The following is a 25,825-nucleotide window of genomic DNA, read 5'->3' on the forward strand; positions in this document are numbered from 1 at the left end:
ATACAAGTTCAAACATTTATTTTAAATCAGATGCTGTTCAGATGCCATGCGAGTATAGATTTTACAGCATAGTTCGTGTGAGCTTTGCAAATATCCCAAGCAAACAAACTTTGCAGAAAACAATCGTATAATTTTACTAATCTCCGGGACACTGGCTCATGGGGATCACCATTTCCAACAAAGTGTCTGCTCGGATCCTTGGCTGGGTGATCTTTGTACCATTAGATATTATCTCTATTTTCCTGTGTTGACACCTATTGAAGAAACAGCTTATACTAGTTACAGAAACCATCTAGTCTGATGACTTTATGACTTGCTATCATCCCTCACAGATAATATTATTCATTGACTTTCTGATCATATTTGCTATTAAAACTAATCAAACATACTTCAGTTATTGCCTGCTTCCCAACAGACCCATTCTAACAGCTTTTCTGATACTTCTTCACCTTACTGAACCTGTACCATCATCCCTAGCTTCAATGCCCAAACCCATTTTATCATTAACACCCACACACTCTCAGGGTGTTAGCTCCCATCACAGGGAATTGTTAGAACATCATCGTAGGGTGTTGGATAGCCAAGCCAGTGTGAGCGGGATCAAAGAAAGAGGATGACCGGGCTCTACCCTACTGCTTGCTGAGCCTCAGCAAAGGGAGAGAGGCAGCTGGGTGGGAAGGCAGAAAGTGTGCTGCGGGAAACTGCTTCTGGTGCTGTTTTTTCCCTCTGCGTTGTCAGGTCGAGAGTTGAGATGGTATGGCTTGTCCCCTCTGCTGATATTCTTAAGCGGGGAATTACATTTCTCTCTTAACAGCTCCTCATTGTAAAGCCAAAACTGCTTTCCCCCCTCCGAAACGACCCGTAGTATTGTTCTCCTGTTATCATGGTAAATTATGGATGTGAGACACGCTGAATGATGACAACGCTCCTGTACGCAGTCGTGCTATGCGCTGATGAAATTTATCTTTTGTCACATATGGCTTTTTAACGCTTCTATTTATTCCAGGCCCGACATTGGGCTCTTGATGGGACTGTGAGGGAGCACGAAGCACGCTGCCCGCGCTGGGATTGTCACTGCAGAGCCACCTGGGATCCTCCGAGGAGCTCGCGTCGGTTTGCGACCGACCCGTGACCAAGGTGTAAGCAGCATTTCACGTCTGCACACATACTTCAAGCATTTGATTCAATAAAAAGTTGCACCCAAACCAGAATTGCACTTTCCTGTGGTACTTTTATTCATTTTACCGATTGCCGGTCAGCTGCAGCCAGGCAACGTGCCTGTGTGTGGCAGCGCAAGTGGGAGCCGCGGACCGAACGCCCGCCAAAATGTGCAGCCCCCAGCACCTGACATGGTGGGGAGGGCCAACTGCTCTCACGCCCTCTCCACAGGGGAAAGCCCGCCCGCCCGCCAGCGCCGGCCCGCCTGCCACCCAGCCCAGAGGGCGGCCATCCGCGCAGGGGCTGAGAGGACCGGGCACCGGCGCGGCTGACAGGACGCGTGTGTGGGCTGGTGGGGTGCAGGGCCTCGGGGAGGCGGCGGGGGGGGCGCCGCGGCGTGACCGGCGCCACGGGCAGCACCCACACGGCCGCCCCGCAGCCACCCCGGGCCCGCCGAAGAGGCAGCGGCGGGAACGGCCTCGCCCACAGCCTGAGGGGAAGGCGGAGCGCTGCCTCTCGGGGGCGGGGCTTCCCGGGGCGGGGCTTCCTCCGCTCTGGTTCCTGGGGGGCGGGGCGGGAGCAGCGCTCCCGCACGTAGTCGGCTGCGGGGGGGGCGTGGCCCCGGAGGGGGCGCGGCGCGGCCAGGCAGGGGCGGGGCACGGGGTTCGGGATCGCGGGCAGGGCGGGGCGGGGCGAGGGGCGGGGCGGCGGGGCAGCCTCCTTCCCGGGGCAGGCACACACAAACACCGCGGGCCGCGCGCGGGGCGGGGGCCGGCGGGAAGCGGCGGGGGCAACGGGGCCGCCCCTCCTCACTTCGGCGGCGGCCGGCGCAGGACAATGGAAGAGGCGGCGGCGGCGGCGGCGGCGGGGGGGCCGTGCCCGTCGGAGCGAACGGGAGCGGCGGCGCTGAGCGGGGAGAACGAGGCCGAGAGTCGGCAGGGCCCGGCGGAGCGCGGCGGGGAGGCGGCCCCGCTCAACCTGTTGGACACTTGCGGGGTGTGCGGGCAGCCCATCCAGAGCCGGCGGCCCAAGCTGCTGCCCTGCCTCCACTCCGTCTGCCTCCGCTGCCTGCCGCCGCCCGACCGCTACCTCATGCTGCCCCCCGCCGTCCCCTCCGCCGCCACCGGCACCCCCAAGGAGCCGCCGCCGCCGCCCCCCTCATCGCCCACCTCGCCCCTGCACTGCACGCCCGGTGAGTGGCCGCTCCGCCGCCGACCCCCTTCCCTCCGGGCTTGGGGCCGCAGGCGGGGTATCGCGACAGGCATGGGGGGCGGGGCGCTGTCGCGACGGGAGGCGCCGTGGGCGGGGCGCAGGTGCCCGTGGGCGTGGGGGGGGCGTTGGGGGATGTGAGGGGGAGCGCCGCGAGGAAGTTGCGGTGAGCTCGCGCGCCGCTGGCGCGGTGGCTCCTGTCAGCGCTGCGGGGGGCGCGCGGTAAGCCCCTGCCACCCCGAAGTGCTTCCCTAATGTTTGGGGTTTTTAAATTTTAATTATGTTTTTTTCCTAGCCCTCTCGGGGCTGGCGGTTCGCTGGGTTTTGCCGAAGGCGGCTTCGCCCCAGGGCAAGGGGCGGGCGGGCGTCCCGCGGTGGGAGCGGGTGAAGACCCCGCAGCGCCCGGGGCGGAGGGGGGGGAGCGTGGCGGGAGTGGGGCCGCTCTGAAGTGGAGTTGGTGGCGGTCGCGCATGTTAGGGTGGGTGGGTGGGTGGGTGGGACCCAGGTGAAAAGTCCTGCGTGGAGAAAGAAGTGGTAACTCCAGGCTGGCCGTTCTGAAGCTCGTATCGGCCGTCGCCCTTTAAATGCGTTTAGGGACCCTTTACCGTTCTGCCAGCAGCTGTGAGCAGAAGGGTTAGGACTTGAACGTGCCAGGTGTTTACGGCAATTTGTGAAGGAACACCCTCTTGAGAGAAAGGGATGTTTGGGACAAGCGGAGAGACAGCCTTGCTTGAGAATACCTGAGAAAGCCCCGAGTGTGTTATTAAAGGATATGCTGAGTCTCTTCATCTATGTGGATGTCTGTGTTAGTGTACTCATCCCATCTTTAATTTTAGTATGTAATTTATGTGGTAGTTAGACTGCCTTGTCTGAAGTTCCAGAATGGGAAAATCTGTGAGACCCAAAGCCAGTATGTTTAAGATTGTTTAATCCAGGAGAAGTTATTGCTCCTATGTCTACAAGTAGAACTGTGAAGTTCAGTATGGGAGAAAAAGAAAAAGCACCAGCCCTGGTGTGTGATGAGGTGTTCCAAGATGAGATGTTTGGGAATGAGAAAGGGAGCAGAGATGCACCTAACTCGGGGGCTGCAACATAGTCTGAGAGACAATATAATCATCGCCTTATGACTTTTGAGGTCATGAACAGCACAGCTCAATTCTCAGATGTTCTCTTATGGGGTCTGTAGCTGAGTAAGAAATAAGATGTATCATAAGAATGAAAAGATCAGTGCTATTCAAACACCTGCTTGGGAGGACAAATGATAGATGAAATAATGAATTGTAGCAACAGTGAACTTGTGGCCATGTTCCTCCCCTTTTGACTGTGTGAATTGGTTCTGTGTGAATGAATTACACAGTATGTATTCCTCCTTCTACAAGTTTACAGACGTACTGCTTGGTGGTGACATTATTTTTACCTTGTTGACTTTTCTTTCAAGTTATCTTCATGGTTCCACACTACCATTCATTGTCCAGTAGGAAGAGGAACCTCTTGTAGATCTCTCGCTCTGCTTGATGTGGTGTGTTCTTTACGTCTTTTCTTGTCATGGTTCTGGTCCAGTTAAAAGGGCAAAGGCTGTGTGCTAGCTACCTAAGGCCTAACTAGGTGATATGCATTGGCTGCCTTCTGCTTTCCAACTGATACTTAAAAAGTTGTAAAGTTAGGATTGCAAAAAGAAGAAAAAGGTGTGAGTGTCTAGAGCTGATTGTATTGAGGAAAAATGTTGTGGTTGGAGGAGAGTTCTTAAATTCTCAGAAGATGGAAGGAAGGACAGGTCAGTGCAAATCTGTCACTTCTTCTGGTAATATGTTGTGCGAAATGTTTATAAGGAGTGACCTGAAGAAATAAACTGAAGAGTATAAGCTTGGAAAGTTGGATAGTAAGTGCCTCTTATGATGTACATTGTGAGATTACTGTGACTAAAGTGAAGAAATTAAACAGCAGGAAAGCTATTTGTGCTGGAAGGAACGACCTAGGTAAGGAACACAATAGAAGTGCAAGCTAGGAAAAGCTTCTGAAAGATAAGCGGACAGACTGCTTATGCACGTGTGTGGAGCAGTAAAGTTGCACAAAAAAGAAGCCTGAAGAAAGACTGGTAGAAGGGAGTCTGTTTTGAACAAAGGAAAGGATGTGATTTGAAAAGCGCTTCACTGAGCCAGCCTTGCGATGGAGTGTGCTAATAGCCAAATTATTTGAGAAACAGGTAGATAAAGATGAACCGAGTTTGAAGTATAATCTGGATATGCTTTTTTCCTTCAGTAAACGGTTTCCAAGCGCAAACAGTCCTTAGCTTTGATAGAAGAATGCATGCCTTCAACTTCCAACGTACAGACAAGTTTATGTGGGAGAACATTGGCTCTCTTTCTGTAAAGATACTAACAACTAATAAAGGAGTGCTGTGAATTTTTTTTTTTTTCGTACTTAAGGATCTGGAGTGAGTTAAGAATTCTGGTGTTGCTAACTTGAATGCGAGATTCAGCACAGGTAATGGCAAAGACAAGTGTCAATTTGCTGTGGTGGATATTAATCAGTGTTCCTCCTGCAAAGGTAGGCTGGTGGCAAGGCCATTTGGTGTGGGTATGCTCTGTACTGCCACATGCATTCAGTTTTGAAATAAAATTTCTATAGAAAAGAAAACTTGGAGTTTCTGCTCTCTGTACCGTTCATGAAGTTTAAGGTGGTGCAGAATCAGCTGTGTGTCAGACTTCAATGGTCTTAGCACTGGGAGAACTTGCTGCTTGTTTTCTGAATGTCCAATGGCAGCTTACTTGATGTAGGTGATATTTCTATCGTTGCATTGCCAAAAACTGGCTTGCTAGGCACAGAACTGTGGCGAACGCTGCAAGAGTGGGTCTGTAAATGTGATACTGCCTTGTGAGCAGGTATCTACAGACACTGCTGCTAAGTTCATGTGTGTGTTCCTTTTGTTTTTCTAATGGCCATTCTTTACTGTCTGATTGTGTGAGTTAGAACTGGTGCATACAAGAAGCCTGTAATTAGAAATCTGCCATTTGCCCAAATTTTGTGCTGGGTGGCGCTTCAGTGACTAGTTGAGCAGTAATCTGTACTTAATCAAAGGACAGTGTTCATGTGGGGAGTATCATAGTACTCTTGTGGAATTTTTAAATGTGAAAGAGGTACATGAAAACTGCAATGTTATAGATTGAGTTTTTATTCCTTTTCAAAACTATTTAAGTCGCAGACATCCTAGTGCTTTTATCATCAATGTGTACAAGAAATAGATTGGGAGCTGATGTGGGAAAAACTTATGAATGGAAACACATAGCAAAGTTTTATGCAGGTATCATGATTAAATCTTACTGGTCTCAATACCAAAAATAGTAGAGGGAATTTTTTTTCTTTGCTTTATCTGTAGACAAACCTACTAGCAAAAAAATCTGTATGAAGCTGTTAAAAGCATGTGATGTTTGGGCACTCCCAGGATATAAATTCTTGGAAAGTGTCCAGACTCACAACTCAAATATGTTTGATACTTGCTGCTAATTAAGGAATAAATACTTCAGAGTTACTGAACAAGGATTTTGGTGATGTTGATGTTTCATATTTCATCTTATTATTGCCCAGAAATACTTGTTTATCAATACAGTTTGGAGGTCTGTAAGACATGGAATGAAGACCTAACCCTTGATATCCCCTCACGTATGCGGGTGGCATCTGGTGTTTGATTATGTCCCAACGTCAGTCCTTATCCAGATAGCTTTAAACTTTCAGACTCTCATTTGGTCATGATATCTGGACTTTTCGAAGTCATCACTTCATACAACCTTTGAAATTAACTTAAATTTTCTTATTTCTCTGTGTCTAATGCATTGTTTCCATCTTTCATCAGTTTAATAATGGTTGGAGTCCTAATTAGTTAGTTTGAAGGATATAACAGCTTCATTTGAGCTTTGTTATGTTGAAGACCATTTTATCTTCCAGGCCTTGGACGTCTAAGAATATTTAAGATTTTTTTTAATCTGCCTGCTGTATATGATTATTTCTGTTTCATCTTTCATATTGCCACTTGCTTCAAGTGGATTCTCACTGTCTTCACCATTACAAAGAGTCCATATTATATTTGTGTGGGTATACACTCGTGTTTGCACATATATGGTTGCATCTATGCATCCTTTCACAAGTGTTATTCAAGAACTGAATTGTTTAACCTGTAAAAAAATTTAAGGAGATTTGGGAGTGCTGATATTTGAAAATATATGCTATAGAAATAGATGTTACAGGAAAGATAAGCCTACTTTTCATACTGTTTTTGATTTGTGCTTACTTTGAGTTGAAAATGCCCAGAGACAGCATATGTAAAAAGCATTTAGCATTGTTACAGGTAAAATACAATGTTACTGTTATGATAGCCTGTAATGGACAAACTTCTTGGCCAAAAGGTCAGGAAACTAGTGAAACTTAAAATACTAATCAATAAACTATCAAGAGAAGGTTCTTATTTTTCTAATTATAATGCCCTTCTCTTAGAAAAAGGTATGATCTCAAGATATATGATGGGAAATGATACTAATTGTGCAAGTGTCATTTAAAGTAGAGGATATATTTGCCGAAAATTCCTGCATTCTCTTCTAAGAGGAATTCCACAAAAATCAGTACGCATACCTACGCAGTATTTATTAAGGTGGACAACTACATGATGCTCAAAGAAGCTTTTATCGTGCTTGATCCAATATATGATTAATATAAGAATATATTATATGCTTTTCTTTAGGCATACATAAGATAACAATATTTCGAGGGTGGGTTAGATGCATTTACATTCTTGCTACTTTCACGGACAGGAAGTGGGAGACTGAAAAGCTGAAGCCATCAGAAACATCAGATGGGTTTTAAAACAACTGCAGTGATGTTCATTTGAATTAGAAGCCTTTTAGAAGTTAGGCTTTATAAGTTATCAAAATAGCTGAACTGTTGTGTGAAACGTTTTTTGTTTATAAGCAAAGATCTAAATCCTCAGAGGCCAACCTAGCTCAGTTCCAATACAAAATCAGCTTGTAATGTCTCTAGTAAGCAATTAGTACTTTAAATAATGGAAAGGAATCCTAGATCATAAGGTAACAGGAGAGGAAATATACGCTAATGTATATAATGTATTTAGTTGAAAGTATGTTGGTTTGTTTTAATGCGTATGAATGATAGAGATACCTCTTAAGAAAATGACTTGTTTGAAGAGCCAGGGAAAAATAATGGTGCATATTCTCATTAAGAGGCAAGTCGAGGAAGGAGTGTGCTCATTGTGGCCAACTTGTTCATCGGAGAAATGTACTGAAGAGCTAGTAGGCCATGCGTGTGGCAGGCTTTTTGGTTGGCCTGCTAACTTACAGAAGTACGAGGTGGCCATGTTCACTCAACTTTACCCAGCTGGTCAAATTTTAAGAGACGAAATTTCACAGAATCATAGAATGGTTTGGGTTGGAAGGGACCTTACAGATCAGCTAGTTCCAACCCCTGTGCCATGGGCACCTTCCACTAGACCAGGTTGCTCAAAGCCCCATCCAACCTGACCTTGAACACTTCCAGGGAGGGGGCAGCCACAGCTTCTCTGGGCAACCTGTGCCAGTGTTTCACCACTCTCATAGTAAAAATAAAGTCTCCCCGGAGCCTTCCCTTCACCGTGCCAGGGTTGTGTGAGTTTGTGTTAAGATGCTGTAGGTGGAATTTCCCTATTATTTGGTGGAATTTCCCAGTAACAGTAAAGTTGTGAAGCTGGTATTTTGCCCATTATATCTAACCTAAAAACAAGGCAGGGGAAAACCAGAAAGAATTTAAAGTGAATTCTAATGAGACTGTATTTCAGTATGAATAACTGACTGTTTATCAAAAATCTGTTATTTCTGAAATTGGAAATTTAGACTTCAAAAGGTTTTTACAATAAGACGAAATACTTTAGTGGTTTTCATTGATTTCCTAACAATAATATGCTGGTCAGGCAGGGTTCTTCAGGTGAATATGGCCCTGTAGATTTTATTGTGGACCTATTCAGGTGGTCCAGCTGAACTGAGAGTAGTAGCAAAATCTCCTACTATTGGACTTATGATCTCTTATTTAACTGTTATCTACTATAACAGTTTAATGATGCATTCTTTTTTGTTTGGCTAACTTAAAAGTCACAGAAAAATTGTGTTCATATAAAAATCCTGGTGATGCTGTTTGTATTTTCATCAGCAATTAGGTAGCTACGGAGTCATTTACTATTTAAACTATGTACTTGCAGCTCAAAAGTGCTTTGAAGACATCAGTGTCATAGCTGAGCTAACTGAATGTCTACTTTCTTTTTTTTTATTGGCCAGAGAGAATGCATAAAAACATAGGTGTTTACTATCAAAGAAAGCATGAAACAGTTATGTGAAATAACTGAGAAAAATTACACCATTCTTAGCCAGAAACAGTGTTGTAAAGTCAGGTAAGAAACTGAAGGTTGAGCAAAAGAATGTTCTTAATTACCTGATACTGTCTTTCCAGTGCTTCAAGTAAACACTTATTTGAAACTTTTATGTGGGAGAAAATTGTGTGTTACCTTGCATATGTTACTAACATATGATAGAGGACTGATGTTAAACAAGCTTTCTAGTGATTTTTGAAGTTTATCAGTGGGCTATGGAAAAAAGGAAGACAGTAAGCAAGGCTCAGCTGTTTGAACTGCACTCGTGTGTTTTGAGGACCCTTGTTTCTAGAGTGGATTTGGGTCACGGGCACATCTTCATTTCAAAACAGAAATCTGCAACTCCAGTGCTCGATCCCTCATAAGTGGGAATACATTGACAAGAGAACTGAGCCATTTGCTTTCTGACTGTAGAAAGATTCCTGCTTCTGATTAATAAGTAAGTTGCCACAGGCAACTCTTTAAAGTGGTGAGTTCCCCTTTCTACTGTGGTCCCTCAAGTGAATATAGTGCAATTTGAATAAAACAAGACTGTAGTTGAAATATCCTTTGAACTAAAAAGATTAACTAATTTGAAAAGTGACTGTATATTTTCCCAGTGTGTTGACACATCTATCTGTACTGTACATAGTAAAAAAGAAACAGGACTATTTTCACCGAAATGTTGACTTGGAAAAACCCCTTGTATTTTCTAGGATGTCCGCTTGAGTTCAGAAAGCCTGTAATAAACTTAAGTTCACTTGATCTGCTTCACTCATTTCTAGGCATCTGCTAGAGTCACAACGTGGTTAAGGATGTGCAGAGTTGAGGTTTATGGTACTAATGCTATAAGCCAGTGTAACAGAAGTTCATGTTAGGCTTAGACTGCTGCTGAACTTGCTATGGCAGGGTACTTACACCACTGATGGTGCTGTTTGGTGAGGGAACACTGGAAGCTGTGCAGGGAATGAGTAGGTGGGAAGAAGGAGAGATAGGGAGCTGCAGCACTCTACTGGTGCTGGGGAATAAGGCATTTTTAAAGTGGGAGTAAGGTTCTAGTTTTAAATGCAAGGTACAGTGCCTTGATAAAACAGCCCAGCACCAACAGGCCTGTTACTAGAAATGACTACTAGTATGCAAGATTGGCCTGAACAGCAAAGGTGTGAATTAAAATACACTTTTTTTTCAACCTGGACTCTGCTTTTAAAATGAGTAAACTACTTGCTAAAGTAATGTAGGAGTATAAATTACCTACCCTCCTAGTCAGTCAATTTAAAGAGAAGTGGAAGTAGCTTTGAATCATCTTTGTGTTTTGGAAAACTTGTTTCAAGAACACTATTGTTTCCATAATTTTCAAGTAAAAGTTGAAATTCATAGCATTCCCTAGCCCCAAAGTGATAAATTAGGGTAGTGGGCGACTGATCAATTGAAGGCTGAGATAAAGGCAGTCTGTTTAGCAGACAAGCTTTGTAGAAAGAATATGGAGCTGTGTAATGACATGCAGTGTCTGATAGCAGGACCTCAGTAATGGCTTAATGTCCTGGGAACGTTGAAACCTTGGAGACTGCATACTTCAGGGTTAGATTTAGTGCTTTTGAGTGTTTACAGCTTCCCAGTTCCTATGGTACCGTTGCTTGTTTAAGCAGTTGGTTGTCAGCCCTCAGTAGTTTTGTTCCTTACTTGCTTTTGTCTTGTTTGGGGGTCTTTCTTCACACATTAGCAGCTATTGTTCTCGGTTGTTTTAGTTGTTGAGCTTATCACCTACAGACTACTTGCCTTCAGTAGTTCTGTTTTCTCTTACCATTGCTGGTAGCAAATGGGGACTATGAGGGTATAACCTGCTGGCTAGCAAATCTTTCTTTGAAACCCCCAAAATAATGTAGAATACTTAGACTGTTTAGTTTAATCAAGTGTAAAGGAAATTGATCTCCTTTGAGAAGCTCGACTTAACTTTTTGTCAGCCCCTTGTCTATGCAAGGAACTCAAATGTGGATTCAGAGCTCATGCTTTAAACCTTGTCCGAGTAAGCATTATCTCAAAATAGAGATACATAGAATGCTTTCTGGGGATGAACATAGGTGTAGTTTGCCTCCCACAGTCTACCTCAATGTGAGTCCAGAGGGGCTAGCAGCCCTTTCTTCAAATACCACACTCCAAGCTGTAAAATAGAATGGTTATTCCCTGCTTTATAGCAAAGGCAGAGTCCAGTGCTGTGAAGGAGTGTTCAGAAGAGTCTGGGATGGAACATATGGGCAGGCTTATGGTCTTCCCACATCTTCTGGCAGTGAAAATTAAACAAAAAAACCCTAGCAATAAGGTCTTACTCTGTAAAATAAGAATGACCTGCCAGAATTACTCTTGCCAGTTGATAAATAAGTATTTGTTGTATAAACTGTTCGGACTGGCACCATCAGTAAAATTCTGTGTCTCTTGATGGACTGAGCAGGTTCAACTGCAGATCGGGAGGCAGTCCTCTGTTGTGTTTTTCTTCGAAGAAGCAGCCTAGTAGCTGGGACCAGGTACAATTTGGAAGCCAAGCCACAGTTTATGGTAGCACCTGTGTCTTCTAGATTAGTATCACTGCTGTTTAAATTCAACCAGGCCAAGGTCTCTTCACAGAACAATCATTCTAGAAGCTGTTTGGCAAAATGAAGAAGACTTTTTATGTATGGGTATCCCATAAGGATTGAACTGACAGTCCTCTTCCCTCTGTTCTACCCTTTGTGCAAGAGCTGAATGTACTCTAGATTCTTTAAGAAGCTGAGTGCTAATCTTGCATCCTTTTAAAGTCCATTTAGCAACCGTGTTATTGTATTGTGGGGTAATCTGATTCTATTTATTGTGTAGGATTTTTCTTTTTCCCTGCTTCCAGTTCCATTTGGGTAAGATCAGATTTAATAAGGCTTTCTTTTGCTGTCTTTTGACCAATTTAAATTATTGAGAATATAGTATAGGTGCTATGAGCTGCAGGATGTCTGATTTCATACCTTTGCCGGAATAGCTGTTGTTCTGCCTTAAAGTTGTGGTTGTTTGTTTTTCATTTGTCAGTATATCAGCCAAGCAGATTAAGAATCACAATGCCATAGTTGAACCCTTGTGAATATTCCTGAAAAATAAAGTAGGAACAGAAGTATAATCCTAGTTGGTTCCTGAAGTGGTATTGGAGGCAAAATGTAATCTTTCCAGCACTTTATCTAAACTAATATATGATCAATCCTGTCTGGCATTATGACACGGAAGGTGGAAAAAGATCGAGTGAATCTGAAGGACAGGTAAATGGCATTTGTGAGGACCAGTTTTGGCAGAAGATTCAGTTCCTGAAGCTTCATTCTTAGTACAGAGTGTATTATGTGGGAAAGCACCTTTGAAGGAGCTTTTCTCTGATTTTGGGAAAATGGAGGAAATCATAGGAAGACTAGATTCCTTCAGCAGATGTGGATGTTCACATCAACTAACAGGGTCTAGTTCATGATTCAGGTGTCTACGGCACATTACAAGAGAGAGTAACAGGAGATACGCAGTGGGAACACAAGTAGTGTCGCTGCTGCCTCTGTAACTTGCTGTTTCCTGAGAGGAGTAGGGCAGCTGTCAGAAATCACTGGCCTCATTACTTGATCAGTCAGTGCATCCCTTCAATCCAGAAGGAATATGTTTTATTCGTTACATTCTGTAACATATTAATGTAATGTCAGAGTAGAAGGCACAACGCTGCTTCTTAATTAATGCTGGTTCTTGGAGGCTGTATAGTCTGTGCAGATCTCATAACGCATAGTCTTGAAATTATGTGGGAACTGGAAAAAGCTGGTCACCTTGCCCTTTGAACCGTTACAGCAGTGCTGTGGGGTACTATACACATGTAACAGAAGGATCTAAAGCGAGTTGGCTTTTTATTCCTGTACAGCTACACCCAGAAGTGCAATGCTTGTAACTTGCAGATAACTTGGAGGATATCCTCCGCTCTAGTTGCTGGTTTTAGAATATTGGAGGGATTCTTGCGATTGAACTGGATGCCCAGTAGTGGGTAGTTTAACTTTTTGAGTCACTTCTGTGTTATTTCTGTGCTGCCATTAAGACTTACTTTTTCATAAATTCAGAAATTCTGCATATGACAAGCTTTAGTATTAAACAGCTTTTGAATATAACAAGTAGTCAGAATAGACTAGATTTGGGGATCTTGGAGTTGTTTTGCTCAAATAAATGGCTTGAACCTTTACTTTTTTATTCAAATAATAATGTCTTGCAGAGAAATCAGACGTATCTGATGAAAACTGTGGAAAAGAAGTACCTTTATTTTTTTTGTCTTATTGACTACATTTATCAGAGTAGGAATTTTCATCAAATATCATTTGTGCCTTTCATTGTCTCTGTCAACAGCAAGCTTCAATAAAAATAGTAATCTAAAAATCCTGAAAATATTACCAGGTTACTAATGAAAGTGTTTGTTATGCAACAGACTTAATTTCAGCACAGATTAAAAGTGTGCCTTTATAAATATTCAGAAATTATTAACAAATAAGTGTTAAATTCCTCTTTCTCCCTGTTGGGGATCTAAGTCCTGGATATCGTACTTGTGTGGTAAATCTGCTATTATCATATTGTTGTTGAAGAATGTATTGAAGAGGTACTAACTAGCAAAAAAAAAATCTGTTTTTTTTTTATAATAGCCTACCCTTTCTTTTTCTTCTCTCCACCCCCTCACCAAACAAAATGACCTAAACAAAGGCAGAACATATTATTCTAAATTAGCATATTATTTCTATGTACTTTTGAACATCCATTCCTTGCATATACTATTTATGGATAAAGTTGATGGAGTCTTCTATTATATTTGTTACATCACTGCAGTCTATATTTTAAGATGGTTTCAAGGAAAGATCATAGAGGTATTGATGACTTCTGATCTCTAAGTCTGTCCTCAAAGAGAATTTCAAAGTAGATATCTATATAATGGAATACAAACGGATGCAGCAAACACTGCAGTTAATACATTGATGGCTGTGAGTATTGACACTTAAGTGGTTTTAAGCAAGTTTTCCTTTGGAGATACAGACTGCAGTTTGTTTTGAGTACCACTTAAGAGAACTTCTGTGTGCCTCTCAGTTGTATTTTCCATCAGGAGTTTGAAATCACAATCACAGTGATACGTGGAATAGAGTAGACAGGTAAATTGAGATTCATCTGCTCAAACTGGAATATCTTCTGCTACTTCTGCATTTCTGGGATGCCAGTGATACGCAAAAAAGGGCTGGCAGATGTACTGCACGATCCACAGGAGACCTGTTTCCTTCTGGAATAGTAGCTGGAAGCCAGGCAGGATATCCTGCTCAAATTAGGTATGTCTGTTTAGGTGCCTGAATTGCTCCCCTGAGGCTAGTGGCTGGAAAAATGAGGGCCAGAAGGCTAGTTTGCCAAGTCCTGGTAGGTATTTTCCAGTTATTGAGCAGTGATTATGTTGAGAATGGGAGGAGACTTGTGAAAGAACAGATCACAGAGCACTTGAAGAGAGGGAGTAACATGAACTAGCCGAAGGCCATGAATTGCATTACCGTTCCTGTTTTGGATGACATTTCTCCTGAAGTACTCTGATTAAAACTGTTACATGCTGTTGTTCCGACTGCTGCTTCCAACTTGATTCCCCTAATGTGGGCTAGATACTTAGAAGTTATTTTTCAAGGTGTTTGTTTTTTTTTTTTTTGACCTTGACATCTGCTCAGTGTTGATGGGATCATTACGGTATCTGGGGTTAAACAGAGGAAGTGGGTAACACAGTGAAGAGTGTCACATGTTGGAGTATATTTTTAATCTTTTCAACAAAGGGTTAAAAAGAACCAACTCCTTCAGTGTCTTCCAGAAAGGCTTGGTTCTTTGGCTTGTGACTGCCTCCAACTGCCCAAATGATAATCCGCTTACCTACTTTTTTTATAGCTATAATTTCTGGTAGTAGATGCCTTGTACTGCAACTACTGAACTGTCAGCTGGTAGTAGATGAGAACTCTAAAAGATGAAGACTACACTATGGCATTTCTTGCTACAAAGAAATGACTGCTAGCTGTGTTGTACTCGGAAGTCCACGGCGGGGTCCATCTCGGTACCAGGGATTCTGGCAAAGGAAATTTTTTACCCCACTGATCTCTTTTAAATAGTAATAACAACATGCTAACATGTTGCTACTCAGAGAGACAGGTATTAATTTCCTTGTTCTAGAAGCACGTGGATACAATAGACTAGAGCACTGTTGACAGGAACCTAGAGTGTCTGCAAAATGATATTTCCATAGAATGTGTGAATCTGGACAGCATTAAACCCAATTTCAAAATGTTAGCAACTTGAAAAATTAAATACTAGGCTGCTCAGAGAAAACGATGCAAGAATGTCACTGAATCTTAAAAATCCTTGTGTCTTGTATGCTTGAATTCATTACGTGAAGTTGAAAATACTTGATAATTTCAGGACTTGCAAGAATGTATTTTAATTTTGATGAAAGAAATGCTCATCACAGTCAGCAGTGACAATTGGCGCAATTGTTGGCAGCTTCTGCATCATCATTTAAGCATGTTCATTGCAAGGCAGTGAGTTTTTATTCATCGTCTTGTACTTAAATGTTGTCTGTCCCACAATAGCACTATTTCCCTTTGTTACGTTATGACACTTCTTATAATTGTGTTGTCGAAGGAAATGCATTGGGCAGCCTTGGATGTGAACATAAACTCTCTCTTCTAAATTTCTTAAGGTATTCAGAAGTGGCTGGAGAGTCAGCCCTTGCAAAATTTGCAATTTATGAAGTCCAATATGTGATATGTGAAATGTTTGAAGACTGGGCACGTATAGCAAAAACAATGAACCATTTCACGGAGCAGCTGAAATATTTTAATTCAGATCTGCAGTGCTTCCCAAGAAAGTCAATGCACTGCAGCATAAAAACTGGCCTGTAACACTCTTCCAGAGGGGGGGATTACAGCTAGTAGTCTTTGTCTGTTTTCATCTATTTACATTTTGAAGGGTGGTAAATAAAGCATTCAGATTTTAATAAACTTCTCCGCTAGATATGTGGTTGCTTTGAATGTTTATGTTTTGGCAGTAGGTGCCAGTTTCCCCTTGAGATGCACTTGCTTGTTGGTTTAACCTATCTCCCCTCCACTAGCATCAGCAGGCTGTCAGAACTAGATAGGAGCAGCTTTTTCTGGAACAAACTGGTTTGAAGAAGTTGCCAATTTTGCAGCACCAGTATTGGTTTAATGAGAAACAAGAGGAAAGCAGTAATTATTTTTAAAATTGATGGAGATGTTACTGCACATGATACCGTCTCTCAAAGGAAGTTTTCTAAGTGTTTGTTTTTAACAGAAAAACATGACCTGTGTAAATATAACCAGTTTACCCTCAACCCCATGCATTTTAATGAAAAACCTTGCAAATGTTAATGGTGTCTATATGCACAGCCTGAGGAGAAAAGATTCTGTAGGTCACAATTGAGATGCCCTAATTTTCTGCGTAGTTATGCTAAAAAATCTTATAGCTGGCACAGTCTTAATTCTCTAACATACCTTCTATTAATGTTAACTAGCATGCCCATTTAAAAAAAAATTAACTGTATGTGTGACTTGCTGTTAGTATTTTCGGTTCTGAAATCTGTATAGTGAAAACTTCAAACAAGACTTCTGTAAAACTGAGGAAGATTGCTTTATGCAAGCCTAATTAATTTCTGCTGTAATGACAATGTCATTTTAGGGAAAATTAGTTACCAGTTGTTTCCAAGCACTGTATTTCATAGAGACCTCTTTCACAAATCTAGGGTTTTGTTTTTTTTTTTTTTGTCTGATCTGTACTGAAGAAAGGGAACCCTTAATCCGTGCTTTTTTAGTAAAGCACTGTGCATCTACAAACAACAATACCCTTCTGGAGCTACAAATGATTATCCAGTGGCTTGATTAAATTGGCTCTGAAACCTGTTTGCTACAGTGAAGACGCAAATGAGCTGAAACTGGGGCAGACCAGAGCAGTCCCCTCCTATTGTCTCCGGATGCTTCAGTAGTCTGGAATGTACTCCCAGGAAATTGAGAACTGAGTTGGAAATAATACAGTATGTGCTGAAAATCCATTCTGCTGAATGGCTTGAGATGGCATTGCTGTGGACGCAGGCTGTAACTCGTGAGGAAGAATAAGAATGTGCCATGTTTTCCTGTATGTGCCTAAAATGCAGGCTGGCTTTCCTTAAAGGGGCATATGCGTTGCGAGCCTGTAGCCAGTGAGAACTGTTATGGTGGAAACAAACTCTTCTTTCTCGGCACAGCCCCATTTAATCCATGTCGTGTTCCCTAAATCCAGCTCATTGCGTGGCAGCATAAATGTTGTGTTGGCGTGGGGTGGAAATGGATGGGCAGGGGAGCCAGCGTTGTTACTTTTGTTAGCAATGTGGTGTCTGGGCCTGGTGCAAGCAAAGTCTGAAGGTGAGGTTCCGCAGCTACTGGATTTTTATATGAATGGATGTTGCTGCTAAAATGGGTGGAGGTCTTCCCCTCTACTCCTACTCAAAAGCCATGGGCTTTTGATCCAGCTCACTGTACAGCTGCATGAACAACTGTCCTGGCACGAAGGAGTGGATGAAAATGTGGGGTCTTATCACTTACCATCCTCACGATAATCATGATGTGGATTATGGAACTCCTCACAGTTTAAGTAATATGTTTTCACCTGCTCACTGGGGCACTCTGGAAATACTCGCTCCGTTAAAAACAAACAAACAAAAAAACCAAAACAAAAAAAAAAAACAAAAACCAACCCCCCCAAAAAAAAAACCCCCAAAAAACTTACAGGATTATTTAGACAAAAATAAAGCCTGACACTGGAGAACTTCATTCTTCTGAGCAAGAACAAACGGGTAACTATGCTTTTAAAATCTTACTTCATGCAGTGATTTAATGTTGGACACTAACAGTTACAAATTGACACACTGGAAGTACTTACTTTCAATGCTCAGTGGACTGCCTACCTATACTTAGGTTCTCCCTCAGCTGCATCAATGCGCAAAGACAGGAGGAGAAACAGTTTCAAGCCTCCTCCTTCTTGATAGACAATGGGTTTCTTTTGGTTTATACCTTTGAATGAAGATACTTCTGTAATAACCAGTTATTATAAGAGAGCAAACGATGCAATTCTTGTTAGGATTCTTAAGTTTGAAAACTTAAGCCCACATAAAATGGGACTCTTCTCAGTGAAAGGCATTCTAATGTGTTACCTCATCCCTTGAAGTGTTGCCCTTTTGAAGATTCAGTAAGTGCGAAGACTACAGAGGAACCTTACCTATTTCTAACAATACGTAGGGGGGGTTTTGTGCTCTCTGCTTCTCAGATGCTTTTTCTTTTTTGGTTTGTATCCACTAAACTTTGCAGTGCTTCAGGCCCAAACACACTGAAATTTTAAATTATTTTACAGCTGCATCCTGTGTGTTTTTCTTGCTGCTTTTCCCTCCTGCATTTGCGCAATTGTAATGGGCACTACAGGGCTGGAAGCAGTGGATTGCATTTGATTTGAATAATGTGGGTGGCTGTTAGAACCAGAAGATGGGTGTCTCTTTACTACTGGAGAAAATGAGGTTCTGTAGGAATGAATATTCTCAATTGGAAGGAAGAATGGCGAATCAGCTGGCACTGACTGAATCTTGTCAAAATGTTGAGAGGGAAACGTAGGGATTGAAACAAACAGGCAATGGGGGAAGGGTAAGTCCGGTCAGAAAAGGAACAACTGACGGAAGGTCCCTGGTTACTAAGGTAGCTGCTCTGGTTGGTGGAGTCACCGTTGGATCCTCTTTGGTGTTGATGATACTTCAGGCAATTTTAGAAAAATGTAAGGTCACTCTTGCCTAGTTACCCATCCCACCATACTTGATGAAAGAATGGGAGAGGTAGCTTGATATCAACTTGTGTTCTGTTTTAAGTAATACTACATCTGTTTTTCTCACATATTCCCTGCGTCTCTAGAGTATAGTGCAACACCAGGCATTCTGAAAGGAAATAACATTTAAAACACCAAGTGTCAACTCTTTGTAGAATCATAGAATCGTTAAGGTTGGAAAAGACCCCTAAGATCGTCAAGTCCAACCATCAACCCAACACCACCATGCCTGCTAAATGATGTCCTGAAGTGCCGTATCTACATGTTTTTTGAACACTTCCAGGGATGGTGACTCCACCACTTCCTGGGCAGCGTATTCCAATGCCTGATCACTCTCAGTAAAGAAATTTTTCCTAATATCCAATCTAAACCTCCCCTGATGCAACTTGACGCCATTTCCTCTCCTCCTGTCACTAGTTACTTGGGAGAAGAGATGGACACCCACCTCGCTACAACCTCCTTTTAGATAGTTGTAGAGAGCAATAAGGTCCCCCCTCAGCCTCCTCTTCTCAGGACTAAAGAAATGCAGTTCTCTCAGCCGCTCCTCATAAGACTTGTGCTCCAGACCCTTCACCAGCCTCATTGCTCTTCTCTGGACATGCTCCAGCACCTCAATGTCCTTCTTGTAGTGGGTGGCCCAAAACTGAACACAGTACTTGAGGTACGGCCTCACCAGGGACATGATTGTACAGGGGCACGATCACCTCCTTACTCCTGCTGGCCGCACAATTCCTGATACAAGCCAGGATGCCATTGGCCTTCTTGGCCACCTGGGCACGCTGCTGGCTCATGTTCAGCCAGCTGTCGACCAACACCTCCAGGTCCTTTTTTGTCAGGCAGCTTTCCAGTCACTCTTCCCCAAGCCTGTAGCGGTGCGTGGGGTTGTTGTGACCGAAGTGCAGGACCCGGCACTTGGCCTTGTTGAACCTCATACAGTTGGCCTCAGCCCATCGATCCAGTCTGTCCAGATCTCTCTACAGAGCCTTCCTACCCTTGAGCAGATCAACACTCCAACCCAACTTGGTGTCATCTGCAAACTTACTGAGGGAGCATTCAATCCCCTTACCCAGAACACTGATAAAAATGTTAAGACCAGACCCAAAACTGAGCCCTGGGGAACACCACTCGTGACTGGCCACCAGCTGGATTTAACTCCATTCACCACCACTCTCTGTGCTTGGCCATCCAGCCAGATTTTTACCCAGTGAAGTGTACACCCATCCAAACCATGGGCAGCTAGTTTCTCCAGGAGGATGCTGTGGAAACAGCATTAAAGGCCTTACTAAAGTCCAGGCAGATAATATCCACAGCCTTTCCCTCACCTGCTAGGTGGGTCAACTGGTCATAGAAGGAGATCATGTTGGTCCAGCAGGAACTGCCTTTCATGAACCCGTGCTCTCTGGGCATGATCCCCTGGGTGTCCTTCATGTGCCCGGTGAGTGCACTGAGGATAAATTGCTCCATAATCTTGCCCAGCACCGAGGTCGGGCTGACAGGCCTATAGTTCCCAGGATCCTCCTTCCGGCCCTTCTTGTAGATGGGCGTTACACTGTCAATCCTCCAGTCATCTGGGACCTCCTGTTAGCCAGGGCTGCTGATAGATGATGGAGAGTGGCTTGGCCGGCTCCTCCACCAGTTCCCTCAGCACTCTTGGGTGGATCCCATCTGGCCTCATAGACTTCTGTCTAGGTGGTGTAGCAGGTTGTTAACTGCTTCCTGCTGGATTATGGGAGGTTTATTCTGCTCTCCATATTTATTATGCTTTCCATATTATTTCTGGCAATTTGTTGTACTTCAGAGAATCTTCAGGAAGGAAAATTGCTTTGTTCACTAAAAAATAACTTGGTCTTGGAAGCCTCCTAACTGTATTGTTCAATTCACACACAAATATCTCAAAGCTCTTTAGAGTTGATTGGGTCAAGAATTAGCTGAGCATCAGAACATTAATGTGGAATTAGAGGTCCTCCTTACCCCCAGTTTAATCAGGATAAACAATAGAGCCTCACCATTCAGGAATGTGCTTAACCTGAAACGCATGAGCCAAAATCCTAGCCTGAATCTGATGCTGCTTCTGACACTGCTGCATTTATAATTGCTCTGACAGTTTTTATTTAAAGATACTGTTTTTTTGTCTTTTGTGAAAATGTGAGGTTTGGGCTGACTTAGTAACATGCTTGAAGAACATATACTTGGTATAGCAAATATGAATTGCAGAAATAATTTTTGGATTAGTGAAATTTCATAATATTATCCCACAGTGTGTAGGTTAATAATGTTCTGTGCTGCAGCTTTCCAGCTTTTTCTTCTCTTCTGCCCTTGTTCCTTTTTAAAAAAAAAAGTAGGTATTTGGAGGGAGGGAGAGGATGAACAGCAAAATAGTGATGATTTTTTTTTTTCCTTTACAGCAATAACGTAGTTCTTGTTTTGATGACATAGTATGCTTCTTCTGCAGTTTCATTAGAGGATGAATTATTTTGCTTACCAGTTTATACAAGGAAGTCAACTAAATGGCTTTTAGTATCTTGCTGCTCAGAATTTTAATCTTCTTGAACAGACCGTATTATAATAGCTAGAGTTTCCAGCCTTGAAAGCACTGAAGTAAATTGCAGCACAACTGGGGAGTTGCAGGTGTCTTGAAACAAGAGGAAGGAAGTGTTGGCAATAAGACTAAGCATGGTTAGAAAGCTATTGCACAATTGCTTCCAAACTTTAACACTTTAAAAAAAAAAACCCACATTTGATTCATTGTGGCACTAGGAAAGTGTGTTGGAGAGGGACTTGATGGAGGAAACGTTAATTGAGTCAGTGGTTAATTTAGGAATTCTGTGCATGCTTAAGGAACAGTTTACAATGTAATTAAATGCTTATGAGGAAAAAAGGTGTACCAATGAACATTAAAAGCAGATACATACATGGAATGTAGTAAGAAAATGCTGGAGCTGTATTAACTTGCATTTGTATTGCATTCCTTCTTCCTGTATGTAATTGTAACTCTTTGAGCAGAGATGTTTTTGGAAAATACCATTGTCCTTTTGCTTGTTCAAAAAAAGTTAGTTCATTGCTTGGTACAGCACCTGTTGGCTTGTTAGCAAAAAGCTTGTATGTGTGCTCCTGTGTTTGCTTCAGCCATTGGTCTTAATACTATTTGTCAGTTATGACACTAAACCAGCCTGACTCTTCATGCTCCAAAAGAAGTCAAACTCCTCTATTGGGTCTATTAATAGGCTGGGAAGAGCAGTAATCCTTAGCGTGCAGCACTGTGTTTTGTTACCACCACAGGACCTAGGAGGGATACTTGTCCATGGTCTGAGTTAAGCCTTCATGCTGGAAAACAGGATGAGGAAAAAAGGGTTTCAAATCCGTCCGTGATTCCTTTATCAAATCATTACTGTACATACAAAATATATTATAAACAATGTGATATGAGACAGTAGGAATAACTTATTAAAACTGTGAAGTCATTAATATGCTGATATTTATTATACAGTTTCCATTTTTATTGTTGATATCAAAAGACTCTAGCATGCATCTGTCTGAGTTTTCCTGCTATCTTGTAAAAAAAATGTTGCTTATCAGTTACTACCATGGGCAAAACAGATTCAATTTGAGGAAGATTAATTTAATGCCAATTAAATAAATTTGGATAGTGAGAAACAAACACAAAAATAAAAAAATACCTTCCCCCTCACACCCCTCCAACTTCATTCTCTCATTCCTGACTCTACCTTCTCTCCTTCTTGAGTGATGGAGCGGGGATGGGGAATGGAGTTTGTGGTCAGTTCATAACAGTTCCTCTCTGCTGCTCCATCCTCCAAGCTCTTTTCCCTGGCTTCAGTGTGGGGTCCCTCCCACGGGTTACAGTCCTTCACGACCTGCATCAGCACAGGGTCTTTCTTCGAGACCTGCTCCAACATGGGTCATCTCCGTGGGTTACAGTCCTTCAGGAGTAGGCACCTCCACTGTGGGTCCCCCACAGGCCACAGTTCCTGCCAGAAAACCTCCTCCTGCATGGGCTCCTCTCCATGGGACACAGCTCCTGTGAGGAACCTGCTCTGGTGTAGGCTTTCCACAGAATACAGCTCCTTTTCAGGGCATATCCACCTGCTGCAGCATGGGGTCCTCCGCAGGCTGCAGTGTGGATGTCTGCTGTAATGTGGTCTTCCGCGGGCTGCAGGGGGACAATCTGTTTCACTATGGCCACCTCCATGGGCTGCAGGGGAATTTCTGCTCTGCTCTGGCATCTGGAGCACCTCCTCCCTTCCTTCTTCAGTGACCTGGGTGTCTGCAGCGCTGTTTCCCTCACATTTTTCTTACTCTCTCCCAGCTGCTGTTGCAGAGCATTTTTTTACCTTTTCTTAAACACGTACATGGAGATGCCACCAGCATCACTGATGGGTTCAGCTTTGGCCAGTGGTGGGTCTATCTTGGAGCGGGCTGGAATTGGCTCTGTCAGACATGGCTGTCCTCTCACAGAGGACATCCTTGCAGCTCCCACCTGCTACCAAAGCCTGGAAGTGTAAACCCAAAGCACCATGTTACTGGACCAAATCTGTTTAACAGTACTGTTTAATGTCTTCACCAGTAATGTAGACAGTGGGATCCAGTGCATGCTCAGCAAGTTTGCAGATTACACCAAGCTCCATGGTGTGGTTGACATGCCTGAGGGACAGAATGCCATCCAGAGGGACCTGGACAAGCTTGAGAAGTGGGCACATGTGAACCTCATAACGTTCAGTGAGGACAAGTGCAGGCTCCTGCACCTGGGTTGGGGCAACCCCAAGTGTCAATACCGACTGGGGGATGAAGGGCTTGAGGATTTGGGGGTACTGGACGTGAGCTATCGTTGTACACTCACAGCCCAGAAGGCCAGTTGTATCCTGGGCTGCATCAAAAGAAGCATGGCCAGCAGCGTAAGGGGGGTGGTTCTGCCCCTCTGCTCTGCTCTGGTGAGACCTCACCTGGAGTCCTGCGTCCAGCTCTGGAGCCCTCAGCACAGGAAGGACATGGACCTGTTGGAGCGGGTCCAGAGGAGGCCACAAAAATGATCTGAGGGCTGGAACACCTCTGGTATGAGGAAAGGCTGAGAGAGTTGGGGCTGTTCAGCCTGGAGAAGAGAAGGCTCCGGGCTGACCGTAGAGCAGCCTTCCAGTACCTGAAGGGAACTTATAAGACAGATGGGGACAAACTTTTTAGCAGGGCCTGTTGCGACAGGACAAGGAGTAATGATTTTAAACTAAAAGAGGGTAGATTTAGACTGGATATGAAGAAGAAATTTTTTACAATGAGGGTGGTGAAACACGGGAACAGGTGCCTGGAAAGGTGGTGGATGCCCCATCCCTGGAAACATACAAGGCCAGGTTGGACGGGGCTCTGAGCAGCCTGATGTAGTTGAAGATGTCCCTGCTCACTGCAGGGGGGTTGGGCTAGATGCCCTTTAAAGGTCCCTTCCAACCCAAACTATTCTACGATTGTTCTAAGAGAGGACTCCACACATTAAAAAAAAAAAGTCAGTGTTATATGTCGTCTTCAGAAACAGGTACTGAACAAATCCAGTAACTTTCTTGCTTCTGTTCACAGTATTTGTTGTTTGTAACTCTGCAGCCTGGCCTTTATGGGTGTGTGCTCTTAGGGTTGTGCTGATGCATTTTGGGCTGTGAGCAACATAAATGACGTGAACCAACTTAAATCCTGTCAGATCTGTGATAGCTGGCAGCTGTAAAATTTGTATTGAATGAATGGCTGAAAACTTTGCTTGGTCTGTGTGTAGTTTTATCATTTTATACAAAAAGGTGCATTTTATAAGAGTTGACTTGAAAATTACTGTTTCCAAATAGAACTTTAGTACTTAAACGTTGAAACAGATATATGTTTGTCCATGAGCTTTGCTAAATTAAAGTGTGTCTTTACTTCAGTATAGTCGGTGTTCTTTTTATAACTTTGAATACACTGTTTTCATATTTATCTACATTTTAATTACAAAATAGTCATTGTCTTTCCTTTTCTACCTCTGTTTTCCCATAGAAGCTCTGAATTCTGGGCTCACTGTAAACTGTGTTTTTCCTTCTCAGTAACTTAGTGTCTCAGCTATGTGGGTTCTGGTGAACTGCCAGCTCCTCATGGTGTTCTGCAGGGCTGTGGGGTGATTATATGGTGTGCTCCACTGTACTATTTGTTTATTGATAAGGAGCACTAGCAGAAATTCCAGTGCTGATGTGCAGCGTATCTGTGGGACTGTCTGTCTGAGGTGGCTAGACTGAAGTTCTGAAATCAACCTGTGAGAATTCATTAGGTGCTGTTACTTGCCGTGAAGCTTTTATTTCAAACGCAACATGCATGAAAAAAACATCCAGAGAGCACTCTGCCTGCACCTTCCATTTCCCACTTGGAGAGTGGAGAGAAAAAGGTCACATGTGGTTTCTGTTGTTCAGTACGTTACTGAAAGAGGCTCGGATACAACGAGAATAGTAAATAAGGACCTGCAAGGAATGCTGCTTGGCTAATCTGTGTGTTACATTTTGTGCTGAAAAGGCCTATGTTGCCAGCTGTGTGCATAACAGTGTAGCCTGGCGGTACCAGTTACATTGAGATCATGATATTAGGTGTTTCCACATAAATAACGGTCCTGAGGTTGAATAAACCTGGTTTAAAACTGATTTGTGTAGCAGTCATCAACCAAGGATTATAACAAAAGCAAATGGACCCACACGCAGCTGCAGAAGAAAACCTAGGCTTAAGGCTAGACAGTATAAGGAATTCTGGAAGAGGTTTCAAGAGGATTTTGAGAGGTTTGGGCAGTTTTCCTTTTTTCCTGTTCCCATCTCAGTCTAGAATTTCGAAGTGATCTCTTGAGCAGGGGGTTGGCAGTATCCTGCTGGTGAAAATGCAAATGAAATGTTTTGTTTACAGTCTCCTAACTTGTCCCCTGCCCCTTCCTTGCCCACTGTGTCTAAAAGCTGGTTTGTAAACTCAGCTTAATGCAACAGATCTGTTTCGGATACAGTGGTTCCATATTTAATCTTCAGTGGCGGTGCTGGTCCCTACCCATCCTTGTGCTGCTTCTCGTGTTGCTTCAGCATAAGTGATAGTGCATTCGGTCAGTGATGCAGATTGGGGGCTGAAGGTGAAGCTTAGGAGAGCAGCAGAAATACATCCATGTCGGAATGTTGGAGTTCTATTAACTACCTGACA

General features: G+C 43.3%; 1 protein-coding gene across 1 annotated transcript in view; it reads left to right on the forward strand.

Annotated features, from left to right (window-relative positions):
• Positions 1 to 1,927: 1,927 nt before the first annotated feature.
• Positions 1,928 to 25,825, forward strand: part of TRIM24 (tripartite motif containing 24) — a 66,080-nt gene continuing 42,182 nt past the window's right edge. Inside the window, exon 1 of the mRNA XM_075428562.1 lies at positions 1,928 to 2,350. Within this exon, the coding sequence (XP_075284677.1) occupies positions 1,996 to 2,350 (355 nt within the window). The 5' untranslated portion in view covers positions 1,928 to 1,995. The remainder of the gene's footprint in view (positions 2,351 to 25,825) is intronic.

The sequence above is a fragment of the Opisthocomus hoazin genome, chromosome 8 (genome assembly GCF_030867145.1).
Source record: "Opisthocomus hoazin isolate bOpiHoa1 chromosome 8, bOpiHoa1.hap1, whole genome shotgun sequence".
NCBI lineage: Eukaryota > Metazoa > Chordata > Aves > Opisthocomiformes > Opisthocomidae > Opisthocomus > Opisthocomus hoazin.